This window comes from Mastomys coucha, unplaced genomic scaffold (genome assembly GCF_008632895.1).
Source record: "Mastomys coucha isolate ucsf_1 unplaced genomic scaffold, UCSF_Mcou_1 pScaffold22, whole genome shotgun sequence".
In the NCBI taxonomy this organism is placed as follows: domain Eukaryota; kingdom Metazoa; phylum Chordata; class Mammalia; order Rodentia; family Muridae; genus Mastomys; species Mastomys coucha.
Window position 1 is genome coordinate 81301529 of NW_022196905.1, and position 20097 is coordinate 81321625.

Consider the following 20097-nt stretch of genomic DNA (forward strand, 5'->3'; position numbering starts at 1 on the left):
CGTACACGCACACACACACACACACACACACACACACACTCCTCTTACCAGCACACACCAACACACACCCATTCACATGCAAATGTTGCTCTACAAGTTCTGAGTTAAGTTTAATTGACAGAAGTTAAGTCATTGTTACTTTTGTATTAGAAAGATGTTTGTCATCTTTGTTTGTTTGATGATCAGAAAATTAAAGTCATTTGGATAAGACAGGGCATCCCAAATGATGCTAAAGTAAAAATTTCTCTTTCTTTAGCTTATGGCTATCTTGAAAATAGCTTCTCCAACATGACATTTTCATTATATCTTTTCATACATATTGCAAAATATACATATACAGGTAGATAAACACATAGGATATTATGTAAATGAGGCTACATATTCATATTTTATAAGTTATATTTTGTGGGCATTTCCTACTTTAATAGGTTCTTTAACATAATTCTAGTGGCTAGCACATGATGTATGCACTATAATTTATTTAATAAATTATATTCTCAGTTTTCTCTTTTATAAAGAATACTATGATCATTAACTATATATTTATTATTTATAATTATCTTCCTAAGGTAAGTCCCTAGCAAAATTATTGTGCAATATATTGATTATAGTTGTTATTTATTTCAAATTATACTCAAAAAGATTATCCTAATTCCCATTTCTACCAATAGTGGGCAGGAGTACCCACTTGCCCATCCACCCCTTTTTGCCCTAGATTCTCACTTTTGTTATGCTGTGTGTTGAAAAAGGATGGCTTACTTTGATTTGATCTCACTCCTGTGGTTTTAATGAGCCTGGGTACCTGTCCACATTAACACTGACCATCCATCCTTCTCTATGTTTATATTCTTGCTACATTCTCCTTTGGGGACATTAGTTTCCCCTCTTAACTCCCTGTATAATAAAGGTATTTTCCTTCACTTGTTTGGCAAAGATTTACAAAGTGTTTTTCTAATGCCATGATGTCTTCTAACTGTGTGTGTGTATGTGTGTGTGTGTGTGTGTGTGTGTGTGGCTTCTCTAGCTGTACAGATCTTTAACTTTAGCCCTCAAGCCTTCTGTGCTCCTTGTTTCTTGTTTGCACAATATATTTAAAGAGGCTTCCCCTCCCAAAGATTAGAAAAATATTTCCCCACATACTCCAGTTCTTTTTTTTGTTCTCGTATAGTTGTTTTATACATCTGGAATTGATTTTCATGTGGTGTTAGACTACAATTGGGTGTTACACATACATGTTCACAGCTCTTCAAAGAACAGCAGGCATCTCTATCTTGCCCCTCATTCTATTCCCAGAGAGTTCAAACTCTCTTGCTGAAGGCCTGGGCTCACACTTTTCTCAACCAGAGCTGTACTTTGTCTTCCTGATTGTTTAGTTTGTGCTGGCAGTGTGGCCTGAAATCCTGTTTATGACAAGCATAACAGCAGGGAGTATGCCCATGAAGATCTCCGGTGCTTCCTTTGGACAGGACAGGAATGATAGAGGGTGAAGCTGCCTCCTTGTGGGATTAAAAACAAAGGCTCAACAGCCAGCCTTCCCCCATTGCGGATGTGTAGTGTGTGTTACCAGCTCTTATGCTATTCTGAAGGAGGGAGGGAGATGTCCAATGGGTTTATCTCAAACTTGGACCTCAAGAGAATCATCTGGGAGCTCAGAGAATTTCTTTTCTAGGCTTCATCTCCTGTCATTTTGTGGAGATGCCGACATAATTGCTCCATGTGAATATGAAGGATTAGTACTTAACATACAAACCAACACGTATGAACATTCTCAAGTACTTCTCATGTGACCTGATTTGACCTCAATACTTATATTCTTCCTTTCCTTAAAAAAATTTATTTATTTTTAATATATGTGTGTATGTGTACTTCCTACATGTATGCATGTGCATCCTATATGTGCCTGGTGTCTGCAGAGGCCAGATGGGTATTTCTGACCCACTGGAACCGGAGTTACAAAAGGTTGCCAGGTACTATGTGGGTTCTGGGAACTGAATCCAGGTTCTCTACAAGAGCAAATGTGTGTTCTTAACTGTTGAGTGACTTCTCCAGTCCCGCTTGTATCATTCTTAACTTACTATTAATAATGGGATTTAGTTTCTACTGGGAGATGACATTAAAATTCTTGCAGGTTTCAGCACTCAGAAGGTGAAGGTAGACATGAGATTGATTTCAGCCTAGACAACAATGAAGTCAGGCTGAGCTACAAACCAAGACCTTTGCATAAACAAACACACACACAAATACAAACACACACACACACACACAACAGTGAACATTGTACTTGAGCCTGATTCTCCTTACTTTTTCTTGTGACATCAGCTGCTTTGTTTCTGTTCCTTGGCTAAATTTCAGATTCACAGACTCATCTACATAAATTCAACTTTATTATTCGGCAAGCTGTACTGTTCATGTAAATCATCCCAAACATGAGCTAAATTTTCTTTCTTTATGAGTAGAAATTAAAAAAAATATTTTTAAAGCTTGTCATATCACAGTGATATTGGTGAATGCACTGTCATTAAATACAACTGAAATATTTTATTTTCTAAGTTCTACTAGTTTGCAAATCATCTAAGAAATAGAAAAGCTGGTGTTTTTCTCAGCCTTTATGCCATCTCATCCCTTTCTCTTATGGCTGCCAAGCAAGCCATCCTCCACAGGCTAACAATTGTGAACCAAAACAATAAGGTTCTTACTAAAAAATATAGAGTCACAAACGTTATTTTGTGGTGTCATGTTAAGATAAAGTACAATGAGGTAAAGGCATGCATCTTTAATGTCTAATGTCCCATTCTCCGGAGTGCCCTTACTTTATGTTGCTATGGGGGCGATGCCATTGCCAGTTCGTGTCCCAAGTAGTTTAAAGTCATAAAATGCTGATATTTCAAATACATCTGCATTTTAACATTTATTTTCACTCTTCCTCCTCTGGTTTATATTTCTGTATGCCTGATTTTGAAGGTCTGAGACATATTCTACTTTTTCTTGATTTTGAAGGTCTGAGACATGTCCTACTTTTTCTTGATGTTTTGAAAAACAGAAGATATCTTGGGTTAAATTCCACACCTTCGTGCAAGCAGAGAAGCAGCTGCAAATTGTTTTATGTGAAATTTTTTTGATTTAGATCCTGTAACATCAATACACTATTATGTTTTGGTTAGAAACATCCATTATAATGCAAGAAGCAACTCTTCAGGCCATAGTGTTGTCCCAAGGTATCTATATTTTAATGCAGAATTCAAGAGACCCAACCCATTCCTACTAAGGACTGATCTCTAAACCATTCCTTACAGCTTTCTACCTTCTTCCTGTTTTGAAGGTAAAAGATGTAATAATTCCTGGGTGTGATGAAGGGGATGAGAAGGCACAGGGAAGAGACCTAATATATCTCTATTTCATCTTCTACTGTATCCCGAGTTCTCTTTCATTTAACCCAGAACTTCTCAGCTTGTGGATCATGACCCCTTTGGGGGTCGTGTATCATATATTCCGTGTATCCATTACAATTCATAACAGTAGCAACATTACAGTTATGAGTAGAAACACAATAATTTTATGGTTGGGGCAGGGGGTCGCCACAACATGAGGAACTGTATTAAGGGGTTGCAGCATCAGGAGGGTTGAGAACCACTGCTCTGATCCAAGTTAGGATCCAGAGAGGTAGCCATAGGTTTGGCAGAGAGATGCTTGGCTCTAGGGCAGTAACTGGAGGAGCTGATGTAAGCTCACATAGCCATGTCTACAAGGTTTGCCCTAGTGCTGAGCCAGCTGGCTGAGACCTTAGTACTCATCAAGCCCCACTTCTTTATCTTATATCCAAATAAGCATGTTGCGTATGAGAGGCTGCTGTTATTCAAAAAGCTTTTAGCTACCAGAGACTGTGCTAGGCATGTCCCATACTCTATCTGATCTAACATGCAGATTAGAGGTTACGCTGCGGCTGTGACACACCCTCTAAGGCACCTGGAGACTGTGAATGCAGAGCCCATTTCTCTACTCCATTGCCTTTTATTTTATTACTTGTAAAAAGTGAAGTGACATTGTGGAGATGGTTGGGACTCTTGTGACAGAACAGTCTAGACTGAATTTCCTGACTGCCGGCTGTCTGCTTCTTCTGATGGTTACTTGTAGGACTCCTCTCACAGCAAGGGAGTAAGGAGAAAGACCAACCAAGAGGATTAGGATACCCTGTGTCCCCTCATGTGCCATGCCCCCAAGCCCAGCCAACTGCACCTTTGTGAAGTTCAAGGAAATTCTTTCCTTCTAGAAGTCAGATGTAGAAGTATCTCTAAGACTCATGGCTATTGACAAGACATGACTCAAAGAAGTTTTCTTTTAAAATTCAATAGTAGTAAGCACTGGATAGGATAAATCAGATAAGGTGTTTACAATAATTTTTTTTTGTAAGTTCCACTGAACTCTAGTTACAGTTAACTTTATTCATTGCCTCAGATTATTTAAAAAGCTTTTTTAAAGTTGTGAAGAGGAACGTGTCAAAATGTGGTGAAAATGGTTCTTTCCTCAGAATTTCTGGAAGCCTCTCTCAGTTTAAGCAAGTTTCCAGTGCAGGGTGTGTAATAAATCACCTGTCTCTGCTTCAGAATTGTCAGCCTCAGAATGGAAAACTAGCACTTACAAAGGGATCAAGCACTGCAATAAAAATAATCTGCCTTTGAGTCATCACGTGGCTTCCATAAATCACCGTGGTTTTCTGGAAGAAACTGGTTGCTGTCTTTTCTGAACAAGCAGCCAGGGCTCTTGACCTTTGATAAGGAGACTGAGGGTGTCACTTGGACGTGTCTTCGGTTCCTTCAGCACTAGCTGAGAACCTGCAAGGCTCGTGGGGGAATGGTGGGCAGCAGGATGGGAATAGAAACAGAAGATGCAGGAAGACCTTGTTCCTGTGCTCCCAGAGATTGATGGCTACAGCAAGCCATGCTGAGGATCAGAAATCTCATTTTACACCCTGCCTTACACACCCAGTCTGAGTCGTGTTTTGGTTCTATGCTAAGGATAGGACATAGGGAATCTTTATGTTTAATGGAGAATGATGCACAATCTCTGCCTATTAAATATGCCTAGACAGTGTCGTAAGTGACACATCGTATACTATCGTGTAAGTGGATCATCTGGTCAATTGGATCGTTTAAATCCTTAGCTTTTAGCGAAGCTATAAAAAGAAAACTAAAGATAAAATTGTCAAACCTTCCTGTTTATGGAGCTGACAATTTCCCTATCTAGGGTACTTTGATTATATCTACCCCGCTCACACCTTTAATACTTGCAAAGAGTGACATGTGGTTAGATGGACACACACACACCCCAATAGCTCTTATCTACGGTGCATGCACATCACTCAACTCACCTGAATTTTACAATGTCAACAATCAAGAAATCATGACAGTATTATAAGAGGGGCACAGGAGGCCCTTTTGGGCTTGTCCATTGCTCCTGCTAGATTCGAACCTGTATTCTACACAACAGGATTAAGGAAGGCTGTTTTGTTTAAATTAGTGCATTTCTTTCGTGCATTGCTTCCTGTTGTGCTAAAAGTAAAAGACTGAGTTGATGTTCAGAGATGTCAACAAAAGCTTTAGATGTTTATGTCTCTGCACTATGTATTTTCTCTGACTATAAAGTTCCCTGAAGTTTTTGTGCAGTTTGCATTGGAATATGTGTTAGCATGAAATAATAATCATCATCATTTGTCATCATGATCATTAGCAGCAGCAGCAGCATTTTTCTTTTCTTTTCTCTTCCTTTCTTTTTCTTTTCTTTTCTTACTTTTTTTTTTTACAATTGGTGGCTTAAAAGTTTCAAGTGGCCAACTGAGAGCTATTGGCGGTTCATGGTTGCTGGGGGAGGAAGAGCTAGTTTTCCTCAGGAATGTGACCTCTGCTCATATTCCAGCAGATAGCCCTTTATATTCATGCACACATATGCAACACTTACCTGACTTAGTGGGTTATGAAGAGAAAAAGAAAAGAGGGAATACTAAGTTGGGAGGTAATATGGAGGCTGGTGATGTCTAAGAGCGATTCAGTATGGGTGAACAGGGTAGATATAATCAAAATGCATGTATACATGTGTGAAGTTAAAATAGACACAAAATGTGTATATACAAGCATGAAATTAAAACATACATAAAATGCATGTATATATATATGAAATTAAAGCAGACATGAAATAATTGTTAAAATGGCATTACTGTCTTTGTCCCCTTTGTTCTCAGCCCCCACATTTCTAATATTCTCTGTTAGAAAAAAAGGCTTTGTGCTTAAATTGTAGCTGCTTAGAAGTATCTACTAAGTGCAAGGTGTAATGGCACTGAAACAAACACTGAAGAACTACAAGGAGAAAAATAGATTAAAAAAAAACAGTTCTTCTGTTTGGTGGGTTTATAGAATATGACTTTTATGGACGGATCCCTCAATACATTTTTCTAAGTAATGGTCAGAGATGCCATTCCCTCCTGGATACCAGTTGTCTAGGTCATTGCCGCATTGTGGAACAATCAACGCTTGCAATAGGGAAGATGTATGTTGTGTGTGCAAAGATCTGTGGTGGTATTTCATGGACTCTTGTTTTATTTGCTAGGGAGTGCATTATAACATACACAGCTTCATTCTTTGGCTGACATCACAAGTAGGAATAACAGATATGGGTTCTTCGGTTTGCTTTTGCTTCACCACTTGCATGTTCTGTCTTTTAGGGTGTGTTGGAGAGTTTCCTGGGCACTGCTGTCTCTGGAGCCATCTTCTGCCTTTTTGCGGGTCAACCGCTCACCATCTTGAGCAGCACAGGACCAGTTTTGGTGTTTGAGAGGCTTCTGTTTAACTTCAGCAAGTATGTGTCTGTTTGTCTGTCTGTTTATTTGATCTCCTATGTTGTTCTGTCTGGAGAAAGCACAGAATAGCTGTGAAATAGATCCAAGAAGCTGCTAAATTACTGGAGTGATAAGATTTGGAAGTCAAAAGTGCCTTAATGATTAAGTTGTCCAGAGCTTAGTTTACAATCATTTCAAGAGGCCCATCTGTTGTGCTTTCTGCTCACTCCTTCCCCAAGAATTCTCTTGGTTGTTGGCTTGTTTCATGTCCTAAGGGCCTGACTCCCAAGGACTAAAAGCCCCAGATTCCTTTGCCCTCCCAGGCTTCCCACTGGTTCAGATAATGAAGAGAGAGCAAAGTTTCAGGATGCCATGTTCTCCCATCATCCCCTGCTTTCAACATAGCAGCCTGGCTTGCTTCCTGACACTGGCCTCTGTCAGGTGGCCTGTCTAGCCTAGTTTTAGCTCACCAGACTCTTGTAACTCCATTCCTTGTGTGACCTTTAAAAGCCCAAGATTGATAATGGCTTCCTGCTCTAGTTAGCTCTGAGTGGATCGGCATTGCCTTTTTAAGGGGAGGGAGAGTTAGGCTTTTGTGAATAGCCTGTTAATTTTATTTTCCTTGGGTCCCACTTTAAAATGCCCTTTTTCTGTCATGATACTGAAACAGTGAAGAAACCAAATGACTTGTGCCAGGTCGTACAGTTCACTCATGAAAGAAACTGGATGTTCTTAACCCATAGTTCCCCTGTTCTTCACTGTAGATAGCATCTAGTACTCAGATGCATAGTAGTGATGCCCATATTTTCATTTAGAAATTGATGGATCGTTTTAAATTCAGGTGGGTGGGTAATTGAGATAAGGACACTATTTAAACTTTTTTTAAAGCATAGGAATAGATTCAAATAAAAATTGAGTATTCTTGTCTATCTCTCTGTGCTTGCTATACTTCTAGGACAGGATTGCCTTTACTGGATGGTCACAGTTTGATGTGTCCTGCAAGCATTCCTTTGCAGAAGTTCCAACTTCCATAATGTTGCATATTGCAGAATTTTAATTTTGGAACAGCCAGTGTCTACACAGTAGCTGCATTCCTCACTTCTCTGTTGCTGTTCTATGATAGTCTGATGAACTGTAACTTAGAGGAGAAAGCGTTTATGCTGACTTACAGTTCACTACAAAGAAAGCATGGCTAAAGAAGTGTGAGGGGGCCTGGCAGTCTGGAAGATGAGAAAGAGCAGGACATGGGGCCAGGCCATACAAACTCAAAGCTAACCTCCAGGGTTGTACTTCCTGCTGCAGGCTTCCGCCTTCTGAAACCCTTATCCCTTTCCCATATAGTGCTACCATCTTGCCATCATGTGTTTGAGCCCACAACTCTGGGGGGCATATTTCATATCAACCAAACTATAACAGGGCTTGCGTAGTTAATGGCCCTCACAGAACTTTTGAAATCGTGTGTGTCATTGAAACTGATCATAAGGTAGATGAGACAGTGGGAATTTGAAACTTTTTTTTTTTTAAATCTGGGCAGAGATCATTGGTGAAGGTCTCCTGAGCACTTGGAGTTGCAGTATTTAAGTTAAATCGTGACTTTTCTGTAGACTATTATTACGGATTTCCACTCCACCATAATTCTGAGAAGGACATGGAAAGAATTTTACTCATGTCAGTTTATAGAGAGAGTCAAACAGTTTTTATATGTTTAAGAAAACATTTTCTGAGACAAGAAAGGCTTCATGGGAAGATTAAACAAGTATGTGCTATAAACAGGAACAAACCGACAGAGACTCGCAGAGAGATTTATTGGATGCAATGTGATCAGAGTCTGAATCTACAGAAAATGTTTGTGCCTTGCTTGTTTTACTTATTGTAGGCTACAGAGAATTTCCTTCCACCAAGCGAGTTCCTTTCTCACTTTCCCTTCTGTTTCATCGTAATTGGTTCTGTTACATGGTTTCCAGCAATTTATTTGAAAACAGTTGTAAAGCAATGAGAAATATTTGCAAAACTGCCTTAAACCCAGTGTCACCTATTATGTGACAAATGGTACTTTTATTCACCATGCTGTGAATTTATTCATTTACTTCTCTTAGGATCTCAGTAACGCTGGTATTTCCTATGGACACAAAGTTCTTTGTGGCACACTGTTTCCCAGAGCTGCTTTGACTCACTATCAGGTTTCAGATACTCCATGGAAAAAAGCTTTTTCCTAGTGTGACTTGGAAGCACAGCCCACTCTCCATTTTGGTCATCTCCTCTTTAGTACACCAACAAATCAAGATGGCTGTCCAGTCAAGAGACTATTAGTTCATCTCGCCCAGCTTTGCTCCAACGTATTTTTCCCTTTCAGGAGCTGTAGTTGAGTCCTTGTTTCTCAGGATCAGGGTGGTTATCACAGATTACCAACTGGTATGCTGCCAAGGTTCTCATCTTCTAGTTCTTCTTGAAACTGTAAACGTTGTGGATTCATGGCAGTGCCATTGTTTAAGTTAGTAATTTTATTTGACTTCATTCTCACTGAACTACACTGGTGGTTTGAAAGTCTCTTAGAATAGCGAGTTTGGCATATACTGTTTAGGTTCCAAGATTTAAGCTTGTATGTGCATTTGTCCTTTGTGTCCAAACTCATGATGTTTTAATTGTTAACAATTAATGGATTTGTCTCCTACCCTCTCTTGTAAGCATCAATTCTGTAACAACTTCTAGCATTCTTGGGACAAGTCTGGAGTGCCTTTGTTTTCAGTCTGGGCATGGTAGTGAATGCCTATAATTTTAATATGTGGAACACAGGCAAAGGAGGAGCTATGACTTCAAAGCCAGCCCTGTATATTGAGTTGCATGCAAGCCTGAACTCTTGAGTGAACCCCTACGTCAAAAGCAAAACAGAAAACCAGACAACCAAAAAAAAATCATTCTACATTTTATCTTGTTAGGGAAGTTTTAAACTTTTAAGAAAAATGCTGTTTGGCTCAAATGGTAGTAAAACATTCCTTAACTCTAGTTTGGAGCTGTCTTAATGTGAACTCTCTCAATTCTTAGGGCATGTTTTTCTGCAGTCTGCTTAACTCACACAGACATAGCTTTAAGTAGTAGAGCTTACACAGACGTGCATGGCATTAAGCAGTAAAAGATGTAGATACATGCAGAACTGGAATAGAAGGTAAAGCTGTTGTTGAAATATCTCTAAAGATCTATAGGACATAAATCACACTAAAGTTCATAATTTCCATTTTTTTCTCTATTCTACTTTTCACCTAACAGGATGTGGCCTATCCACATTTACTCGAAGTCCATGCATTTAAATGTTAATCTCTCCAGAAACAGACGTGTGAAAACACACAGTAATGTTTTGCCATATGTCTGTGGACCCCATATCCCAGTCAAGCTGACATAAAATTAGCTATACCTGTGTGTAAGAAACTTTAAAATCCAACATTCTATAATTATTTCCTAGCTCTATGTAGTAACACACAGGCCACTGCCAGTCACTGTCTTCATCAAGACATGAGCTACAGGCATGATCTCCTTCATCTATAATGAATGTATTAGTCATCTTATAATGAGCAAAGTGTTGATCTGTGTGGAGGAGTAGAATTCTGTTCTGTGAGCAGTTGGAAAGTCATCGGAAAGTTCCAGCTGAGGTGTATGATCAGCAACTAAAAGATCATATTGGTTCTGGTATGGAAAATTGCTTTGGGTAGGGTAGGCATAGATATCAGGAAGTGAATGAGTTCAGAGGTTTTTATTGAGCAAAGATTTAGCTGCTCAAACTGAGTTGATGATAGGAAACAAGGCAATATGATGCCTTTGGGAAAGTGTTCAGATGGTGGCTAACAGTTATCGGAAACAAATTGTCTAGAAACAAGGCTAAAATTGACAAGTACGTAGGATCCTTGGTTCTTAGGTTCTATCTTCACTCTCATCATGTTATGAAATAAAATGACAAATTATGAATTAACAGTCATTAAAAAATACTCACTCTCTACCTTATTAAAAGATAACCAATACACAATCATGAAATATCAATACTTACTTAGCCCATCATTGTCTATCAATCTTGACCTAGAAGAAATGGGCCAAGAATTGAAAAACAGTAGCCTAATTTAGATGATGATGGTGGTCCATTCTAAGCCTTCTGTGGAACAAGCCCAGGCAGAACATGGTAGACATATATACTTCACATACAGTTATGATAAAAGGATATCATATCTGTAGGCCCTCAACTGAGAACCAGTAGTGTTTGGCTGCATCTTGGCAGGGCAAACTCTCTTGACCTGAAACAGCCCATGTTTCTCCTCCTATCTTCCCTTCTTAGTAATACTTTGTTCAGAGTGCACATTATCGGGTACCTTATAGCACATATCTTATAGACTACTCTTCCACGTCCTGACCTGGATCTTCTTACTCAGTCTGGAACGTTCCTTCATATTCTCAAACACCTTGATGTCCTTTCTGCAAATCTATTCCCTCTCAAAGTTACTTAGCCTCTTCTGTCATGACATCATCACTTAGCATTTTATATTATAATTGTCTTTATCATTTTATCTCCTTTAATGGAAGACAGACCATTAGTTGAGCCCACACTACATAGTGATGTTACTGTTGTCTTCATTAAACAGGGCATTAAGCAGTACATTACCCCTTACACACCTGGTATTGATGCTTTTCAGTAGTTTACTCTGTACAGTTCATGGATACCTATCTTAAAAACTTTTTAAAATTTAAGCTTATTCTTTAACAGTTTTGTTCATGCATCATGGTTATACTCACCCCATGCTCTCTGATCTCTCCTTCATCCCTACGAACCCTCTTTTCATCCCTAGAAATCTTTTTCTAAGACCAATATCCTTTTTAGTGTTTTATGACCCACCTAGTTCAACCAGGGTCTTTTGTGTGACCATACTTGGTAATTTTCATTTCAGTCTGGTGGGTTTGCTAGTAGCTAGGCAAGTGAAGGCAATAACTCCCTGTCTACCAGATTCTACCTGCAGCTAATAGGTAATCCATGAGTTACAGGACTCCGTGAACCTGTTCCCTACCAATGCTTGACTATTGGTGATCTCATTTTTTTTTTATAAACCTAGTGTAATAAACAGCAACTGTGGAAGTTTGTGATTGTAATTTTTGTCTTCCCCCAAAGATAGTACAGATAGAGACAACTTTCTTATGTCTCTTATATTCCTTTGCTACAGAACATTGCAAGCGATAGGTATCAAGAGATAAATATAAGTATCTGTGTAGGGCTGAGCAGTCAATCAGTTATCATCCTCACCTTAAGAATTCAAAACCTCTGGTTTCAATGTCGCTCAATAGGAAGAGAGGCTTTCTGACTTAAGTAAAGGTACATTTGTCTGTAAACATTAATATTTAGTCATCATTTTTATACTGTATCTGTTTAACTAAACAGCAATATTAAATTCCTGCCTAGGCCCTGGGACCTCTCCAGTCATGCATTTCTTAGCAGATTTATAGTACACAGCTCAGGATTCCTCTGGTATAGCAGCTCTCAAATCCAATCAGAAAGTAATTGGTTTAATCTGAAATAGGCAGGCCACTGTTACACAACTGTGTCTGTCTGTCTGTCTATCTATCTGTCTGTCTATCTATCTATCTATCTATCTATCTATCTATCTGTCTGTCTGTCTGTCTATTTATCTATCTATCATTTGTTAAGTTGGTATTTTAGTTTATAGGGTTCAATGCTAGATAAGAGTGTGAATACAGTTTGTTACTCAGCTGCCTACACAGTACCATTTGGTTTTAGGAAAGCCAGCTAGCAGGGGGGAAGCTAGCAAAAAATAGCAGAAGTTATTTTTTGAAAGCAATAATTAGAGATCCTTCCACCAAAAAACGTTTAGAGTAGTCCCTAAAGGTAACATAGTAATATGTAACCAAATCCTTAAACTTTCTGGATAAAATTTAGCTTTATATACATAGAATCTGAAAGTGATCTTATGTTTTTAAGGCATTTTAGTTGGTTCATATTCTGCATCTATTTCCTGGAGGAACAGTCAAAATACCTGTTTGGTTTTGTTTGTTTGCTTTTTCTTCCCAGGGACCATGATTTTGACTACTTGGAGTTTCGTCTTTGGATTGGCTTGTGGTCAGCCTTCCTGTGTCTCATCCTGGTGGCCACTGATGCCAGCTTCCTGGTTCAGTACTTCACCCGTTTCACCGAAGAAGGTTTCTCCTCTCTGATCAGCTTCATCTTCATCTATGATGCTTTCAAGAAGATGATCAAGCTAGCAGATTACTATCCTATCAACTCTGCCTTCAAAGTGGGCTACAATACTCACTTCTCCTGTGCCTGCCTGCCACCTGATCCAGGTAAGGAGACCTTGGGTAGAGCTTGCCCTTATCTCTCTGTGTAGGAAGCTGTAAGCTCCTGTTTGCAAAGTTTCAGTATAGTGCAGTGTTCCTTTGAAAGGATCTTACCTTAGTTTCTCTGAGGAGTCACAGTACTGAATTTTTGATGTAAGGTCTCTGAGCATGGTTTTCAATGAGACAATGACTTCTGGATCACTGGGATGGGAATGAAGCCAGCTTAGGACTGGTGATTACCTCAAACTGCAGTACTTACAAGGAACGGATTTCTACATTATTCTTAGTTTTATAAGGTAATTGGGGAGGCTCAGGCATGATTATAATGAGTCTAAAGATCAGATGAACCCAATTCTCTGAACTTCTATTCCACATTTTACTGTTTCTTGATTGCTATGAGAATCTCTTCCTTTAAATGATGTTTAAGTAGATTATCTTAAACTATAGCAAAACAAGAAATACTAATTCAGTTTTTATAAGTTGAGTCATGGAATGAAAAGAAGGAAGTTCAAATTAGAGACGTGTAATGGATAAGTGGGACCTTTTACTTCTGGTGAGCAATATCATGAAGGAGGGAAAGGCCAAGCAAAAGCTGAGAAGAAAGGAAGGCAGGCCTCCATGTGAACATATATATGTATATATGTGTGTTTGTGTGTATGTTTGTATCTGCATATATACATAATACTTAAACTCATATACACATATATGTACTTATACACATATACATATATATGCTATATACATGTATAATATTTACATGTATCTACTACAAGTATGTATATATACACACACACATGCACACACACACATACACACATATATATAGACACATACACACACACACACACACACACACATATAGTCATATACTAGTAACAGATTGTTATTATGAAGCCAGAAGAGATTAAGGTAACATTTGAATGAGGCATGTGATAATTTATAATTTAATATCCATCTTAATAATTTAATATCCATGTATTCGAACTTAAGTCAATATAAGGTTTTTAATAAATGTGTTCAAAGTCATATGAAATATGTTTTAGACTAATTTGTCATTGATTTACAGAGCATAAGGCTATGAGGGCTCACTCTGAGCAAGATATCTAGATTGCTACAATAGACTAATGGATTGGTGTTTGTATTGTACAATTTAATGACAATAGTATTGTAGATACCATGAACTATAGTTAGTTATAGGTTGGTGTTACCTAAAGTAAAAATTGATATGCATTTCACACGTTTTGAGTTATACCTGATGGATGGAGTCTAGTAGAATCCTGAGGAGGGATAAGCATGAATGTAAAGTATATTCACGGAATATCCACTCTCACTTCTGGATTCTGAGGCTCAGCCTTCCTCTGTTCGTAGTAAAGTAAATGTGATGGCACTGTAGGCCAGACACAAAATGCATATGGATGTAAAATTAAAGGTTTTTTTGTGCTTGTGCGAGGCTGGTCATGTAACTCATCTTCTGAGAGTCTGAGAATATTGACTTTTCACCTGTGTGGTGAAGAGAGAGAGAAAAACGCCCCATGGGCAGCTAGCCATAGTGCTGATGGGAGGATTGGGTATCTAGGACTTCACAACCGCAACTCTTCTCATCTAGCATAAGGAGGGTAAACAGACATTAATATAAAGCCTATCGTAAGAGCAAGGCAGAGAAATATTATGATTGAGATTTCAACATTCAGATGAGCATGAGATTTGCATAGTTTTAACAGACTTGAGGGGGTAGTACATGAGATATCTCATAGATTAAAAAGAGGCTTGTGTAGGACATAGTGTGTCTATGAGTCAGGGTTCTCTAGAGAAACAGAACTAATATATTCATTATATATAAAACATACACACATATATAATATACACATGAAATTAATAACAATGGCCTATCTAGTCTAACAATGCTTATCCACCAATGGAAATCTATGGAATTCAGTCCATGAGGCTAGATGTCTCTCCTAATCTTCAATATACACTGAAATCCCAGAACAGTCAGCTCAAATTCCACTAAGGGAATGAACTTAGCAATGAGATCAAGGGCAAACAGGCTGACAACAAGAGCTTCCTTCTTCCATGTCCTGTGTAGAGAGGCTGACACTGGAAGGTGTGGCCCAGATTAAATATGGATCTTCCCACTTCAAAAGATATGGATTAAATGTTAGTCTTTCCACTTCAAATGATTTAATTAAAAAAAAAAAACCTCACAGGTATACCCAGACACTTGTATTTTAGTATTTTAGTTACTTCTAAATGTAGTCAAGTTGACAACCAACAATAGCCATCACAGCCTATAATCCCAAAACTTGGGGGCTGAGGCAGGATTGCCACAAATTCAATGCCATCCTGGGTCACATAGTTCCAAGATGGCCTGGAGTGAGACTCTAAAACCAATGACAAAACCTGTCTTGTAGTCCTGAAAGGTGTTATTAATAAATTACATCTGCTCCTTCCCAGAGAAGTGCAGCCATAGGGGCTCATCTTGAGAGAATGTCCAAACTCAAAGAGGCCATCAGTCTGGACTTGAAGGAGGTCTAGACAGTGAAAATACTGGATTCAGGGACTGGGGCCATAGCTCAGTGGGTTCTTGCCTGGTATATACACAGTGTTGGATTCAATCGTTAATACTTAAAAAAGAAGAAGAAATTAACAAGCATGTTGACAATGGGAATTTGAACTTTCTTTTCCATTCATTTGCATACATATACACACATACATTTATGTATTTATGCAAAACTCTGAGCTGACTTGTTGCACTAGTCTGAGTATACATTCATCAAGGTTTTCTAAAAGAAAATAATTGCCCTTCAATGTTTTGTGGTCTGAGGTATTTGTGAAGCTGGATGAGAGCTCTGTCAGTACCTATGTCATGCACAAAAGAAAGATCTGATCTTGGCCCCATTCTACCTGTGGCTAATGGAAAATTTCATTATTTCTTTTAATTGGATGGTGGCAGACAAGTTAATACAGGAGTATGGAAAGCATCAATGAATGTGATCAAGTTCAGAGAGAGGTGGGGGGACAGAGACAGATGGAGAGAAGGAGAGGGAGAGAGAAGAGACAGAAAAGAAGGATGGGAACAGAGAGACAGAAGGGGGTTTTCTTTGAAGTTCCCCTTCCAAGAGGGATCTTTATATGAAGAGTTGGCACTGCCGGCTGAGCCGGCTTCACATATGCAGTGCAGGTACAAGCTGCAAGATTATAGCTTCCTTCTACCTGTGTCCCCTACGTTCTGTGAAGCCCCAGCCCCAAATAGCTCTCAGGACACCCACAATTCCCCTTCCCTCTAGTCAACATCAGCATAGCTCTCCTGTTTAAATACAAGTTGACTGATGCCAAATGTATGACTGGAACAAATTCCTCCTCATCACGTAGCTTAGTCTCACCTTAATCTATAAAATGTGGTTAATAATAGTAGCTTTTAGAACTGTCTTAACGAAGGCAGTTATGGTGGTGCATGTCTATAATCCAGACCTTGGGAGGCCGAGGCAGGAGGATTTCAAGTTCCAAGCTAGCCTGGGCTATCTAATATCAACCTTATATTAACTCCTCCAATAAATTAATACAGATGACTGTACTGAGATTGCTTTCTAGCACATAGTGAGTAATCCAATGCTACCTACTTTGTTACTGTTTTAATTAGTCATTACAATTTAACCTCCAGCATGACTGACAGCACAAAGAAGCTGGCGTGAACCATTTTTCCTTCTCATACACCATTGGGTAGTTGGGGTATTCTGCATCCACATTGTTGGTTACACTCAATTTTTGGTGGCGGCCCTCATGAAGTATATACAGGAATTAATGATAGTCTAAGCCTGTGGAGTGGAAACGTGTTTGTGGTTTGGAAATGGGTACATAGACATGTCTTAGTCACTATTCTATTGCTGTGAAGAGACACCACGACCAAGGAAACTCTCACAAAAGAAAGCATTTAATTGTAGAGTGGCTTACAGTTTCAGAGGGTCAGTCCATTGTCATATTGGCAAGGAACATCTTGGCAGACACTAAGGCACTGGGGAAGTAGCTAAGACACATCCTGATATGTAGGCTGAAAGGACGACTCTGGACCTGGCTTGGGCTCTTGAAACCTCAAAGCCCACCCCAAGTGATACACTTCTCCAATAAGGCTACATGTCTTAATCCTTTTCAAATACTGCCACTCCCATGACCTAAACATTCAAATATGTAAGCCATACTTATTTAAATCATAGGATATATGCATTTCTGTTAGCAATTTTACATATTTTCTAAGCTCTATAAAGTTACTAACTCTAGGCTGGACATGGTGGAACACACCTTTAATCCCAACACTTGGGAGCTACAAGCAGCTGAACTTCAGAGTGTTCAAGACCAGTCTGGTATATGTAGTTAGTTCCAGGCCAGCCAGAGCTATACTATGATATCCTACTTTTTAAAAAGAAAGGAGGGAAGGAAGGAAGGAAGGAAGGAAGGAAGGAAGGAAGGGAGGTAGGAAAGAAAAAAGTAAGGGAAGGAAGGAAAATAAAGAAAAGAACTCCATGACTGTATAGCTTCTACTCAACATTTACTTAACTTTCCCATAGCCTTTGTAGCTGTGATAACCAACTGCAAAGACTCGCCATAAATGCGTTACTTCTGAAGAGCAAAATGAAAACGTGTTAAGGAGAGAGAACGTTAGAGAGAGTTGCACATACAGCTCAAGTAAGAGCTCTAAGAATAACAAAAGGCTGGTCTTTCATCACAACATGCACTCCTAGTAAAAGAATTCTATCAATGAATCAATAATATTTAAACTGGCGGATGGCTTGTTTTTCAACACTGAGGCAGTATGTAACAACAAGCCAGCAACTGCACAGATGGAGCCGTGATCCTGCAAACTGAGATTTTACAGAAATGGAAATATGGGTCAGTAATCTCTAAGAAGACTCTATTCATGTCCACAATACTTTATGGCCTTTTAAAATTTTTAAATTTTGTTGAATAGTTCATAGATGTATTATGCTTTATTCTTCAAGAATTTCATAATACATAAATAAAATATATTTTGATAGCTACAAGTTTCTCTGCCCAACTCCTTCGAGACTCTCCTACCTAGTCCTTCTGCCAACTTCTCGTCATCTTCTTTTTGGAAAATATAACCCATTGAGTACAATTAATGCTGCACATGTCTGTCAACCATCTGCTGGAGTGTGGGCAACACCAACCTACAGAGGCCACATCCCAGACGAAAGCAGCCTTTCCCTCCCTCAGCAGCCAACATCTGCCGACAGATCCTTAGCTTATGGTTGGGGATCTTGTGAGCTCCTTCCCCATCCATGCTAGGATTTTGATGGTTTAATCTTGTGTGGGTAACCACAGCTGCTATATATTGATGTATCACACATTGTATAGACGTAAATATCTAGAAGGGAGCTTGACAACATGACCATCTAGCAAAACAATAACAGTAGGTTTGCCTCTGGCCCCTGTGACTTCCCTAGCCGTGGCTTTTTTGACTAGGCATGATCTCCTTCCTGTGAGGCAGGCCTCGAAACCTAATCAAAAAGCCGTTGGTTATTCCTAGTAACAGACAGGCTACTATTGCCCCAGTGGTCACATCTTTCCTGGTGTGTCTGTATTGTAACATGCAAGGTTTGGTACTGGGTGAGGTCACTGATACCTGCTCTCCCTAGCCTACATCACACCTCTAGGTGCAATGAACGCTAGGTGGCAGGAAAAGAAATGTCCACCATTTCTAGATTGCTTTCTCTCTGTCCTGCAGTGTCTTCAGACACAGGCTCTTCCCATCATTGCAACCAAGAGCAATAGCAATAGCCAGTAATACTGGCTATTGTAGAGTGGGGGTGTCTTCGTGGCCTTTCTGACCAAGAACTAAGATGACAGTAACCTGTGTCTGGAATTGAGATTTTTACATTGAATAATTCAGACCTTCTAGGAGCAGTTCTGTGGACCTATACAGGGTATCTCTGTTTAAACTCCTTTTCTTTCTTTTTGTAATTTTGTAATTTTTTTTTATTTTTAAATATATTACTATTTTGAGACAAGGTTTCTTTGTGTAGCGTTAGCTGTCCAGGAACTCTCTTTGTAGACCCGCCTGGCTTTGAACTCAGAAATCTATGTGCCTCTGCCTCCTAAGTGCTAAGATTAAAGGCATACATGACTAATACCCGACTTTTAAATTAACTTGTGAGCTAGCGTGCTCTTACAAGGTTTCTTCACGAATCTTAGTTTTGCCTAAGTCACCTCTTTGTTCATCCTTCCCCATATCCCTGGGCCCTCATATCACATGTTAAAGTTTGTCTTTATGAAGACAATTCTGCCTCTTTCTTTCCTTCCTGGTTCTTTTTTATTTTTTTTATTTTATTTTTTTTTTTTTGAAAAATTGCTCTTTTTTTTGATGAATAGAAGTATTTTATCTGTAGGTATATATGTACACTGTATGTGTACTTAGTGCCCACAAAGGTCCTCTGAAATTACAGTTGCAGACAGTTGTAAGCCACTATGTTCTTGCTCAGAAACATGGGTCTTCTGCAAGACCAGAAAGTGCTTTTCACTTCTGAGCCTTAATCTCTCATGGCTTCTTCCTGATCCTTCTTGTTCTTGAAAGTTTCTGTAAAATCTCATCACTTCCTGACTGTCCTTTTCTTTATGAAGCCTTTTGCCTCTCTTTTAGCTTCTTCTATTGATTGGTAACTCAAAACATAGGTGTTATTTCACTGAAGAATTAAAAAGGAAAATGAGCCAGGAAGTTTGACCTTCATGTGTAGACACATGGGCTGTATACTAATATTTTCTTTTCTCAGACATGATGCTAATTGATGTAGGGGTAATAGGTCAGTTTTCCACCATGCCTTGATGGTTGCCTAGCATAAGTATGTAAGAAAGAGGATAATTTAGAAACCCAAATTGAAAACAAAAATGGTTAGCTGGAAGCAGTTCACCACATCCCAGGTCATTACCAACCTCCC

General features: G+C 39.0%; 1 protein-coding gene across 4 annotated transcripts in view; it reads left to right on the forward strand.

The window, feature by feature from the left end:
* Positions 1 to 20097, forward strand: part of Slc4a4 (solute carrier family 4 member 4) — a 335690-nt gene that overhangs the window by 244206 nt on the left and 71387 nt on the right. For all 4 annotated transcript variants that reach the window (XM_031342972.1, XM_031342970.1, XM_031342973.1 and 1 more), the window contains exons 13-14: positions 6713 to 6846; positions 12885 to 13156. In XM_031342972.1, the coding sequence (XP_031198832.1) occupies positions 6713 to 6846; positions 12885 to 13156 (406 nt within the window). The remainder of the gene's footprint in view (positions 1 to 6712; positions 6847 to 12884; positions 13157 to 20097) is intronic.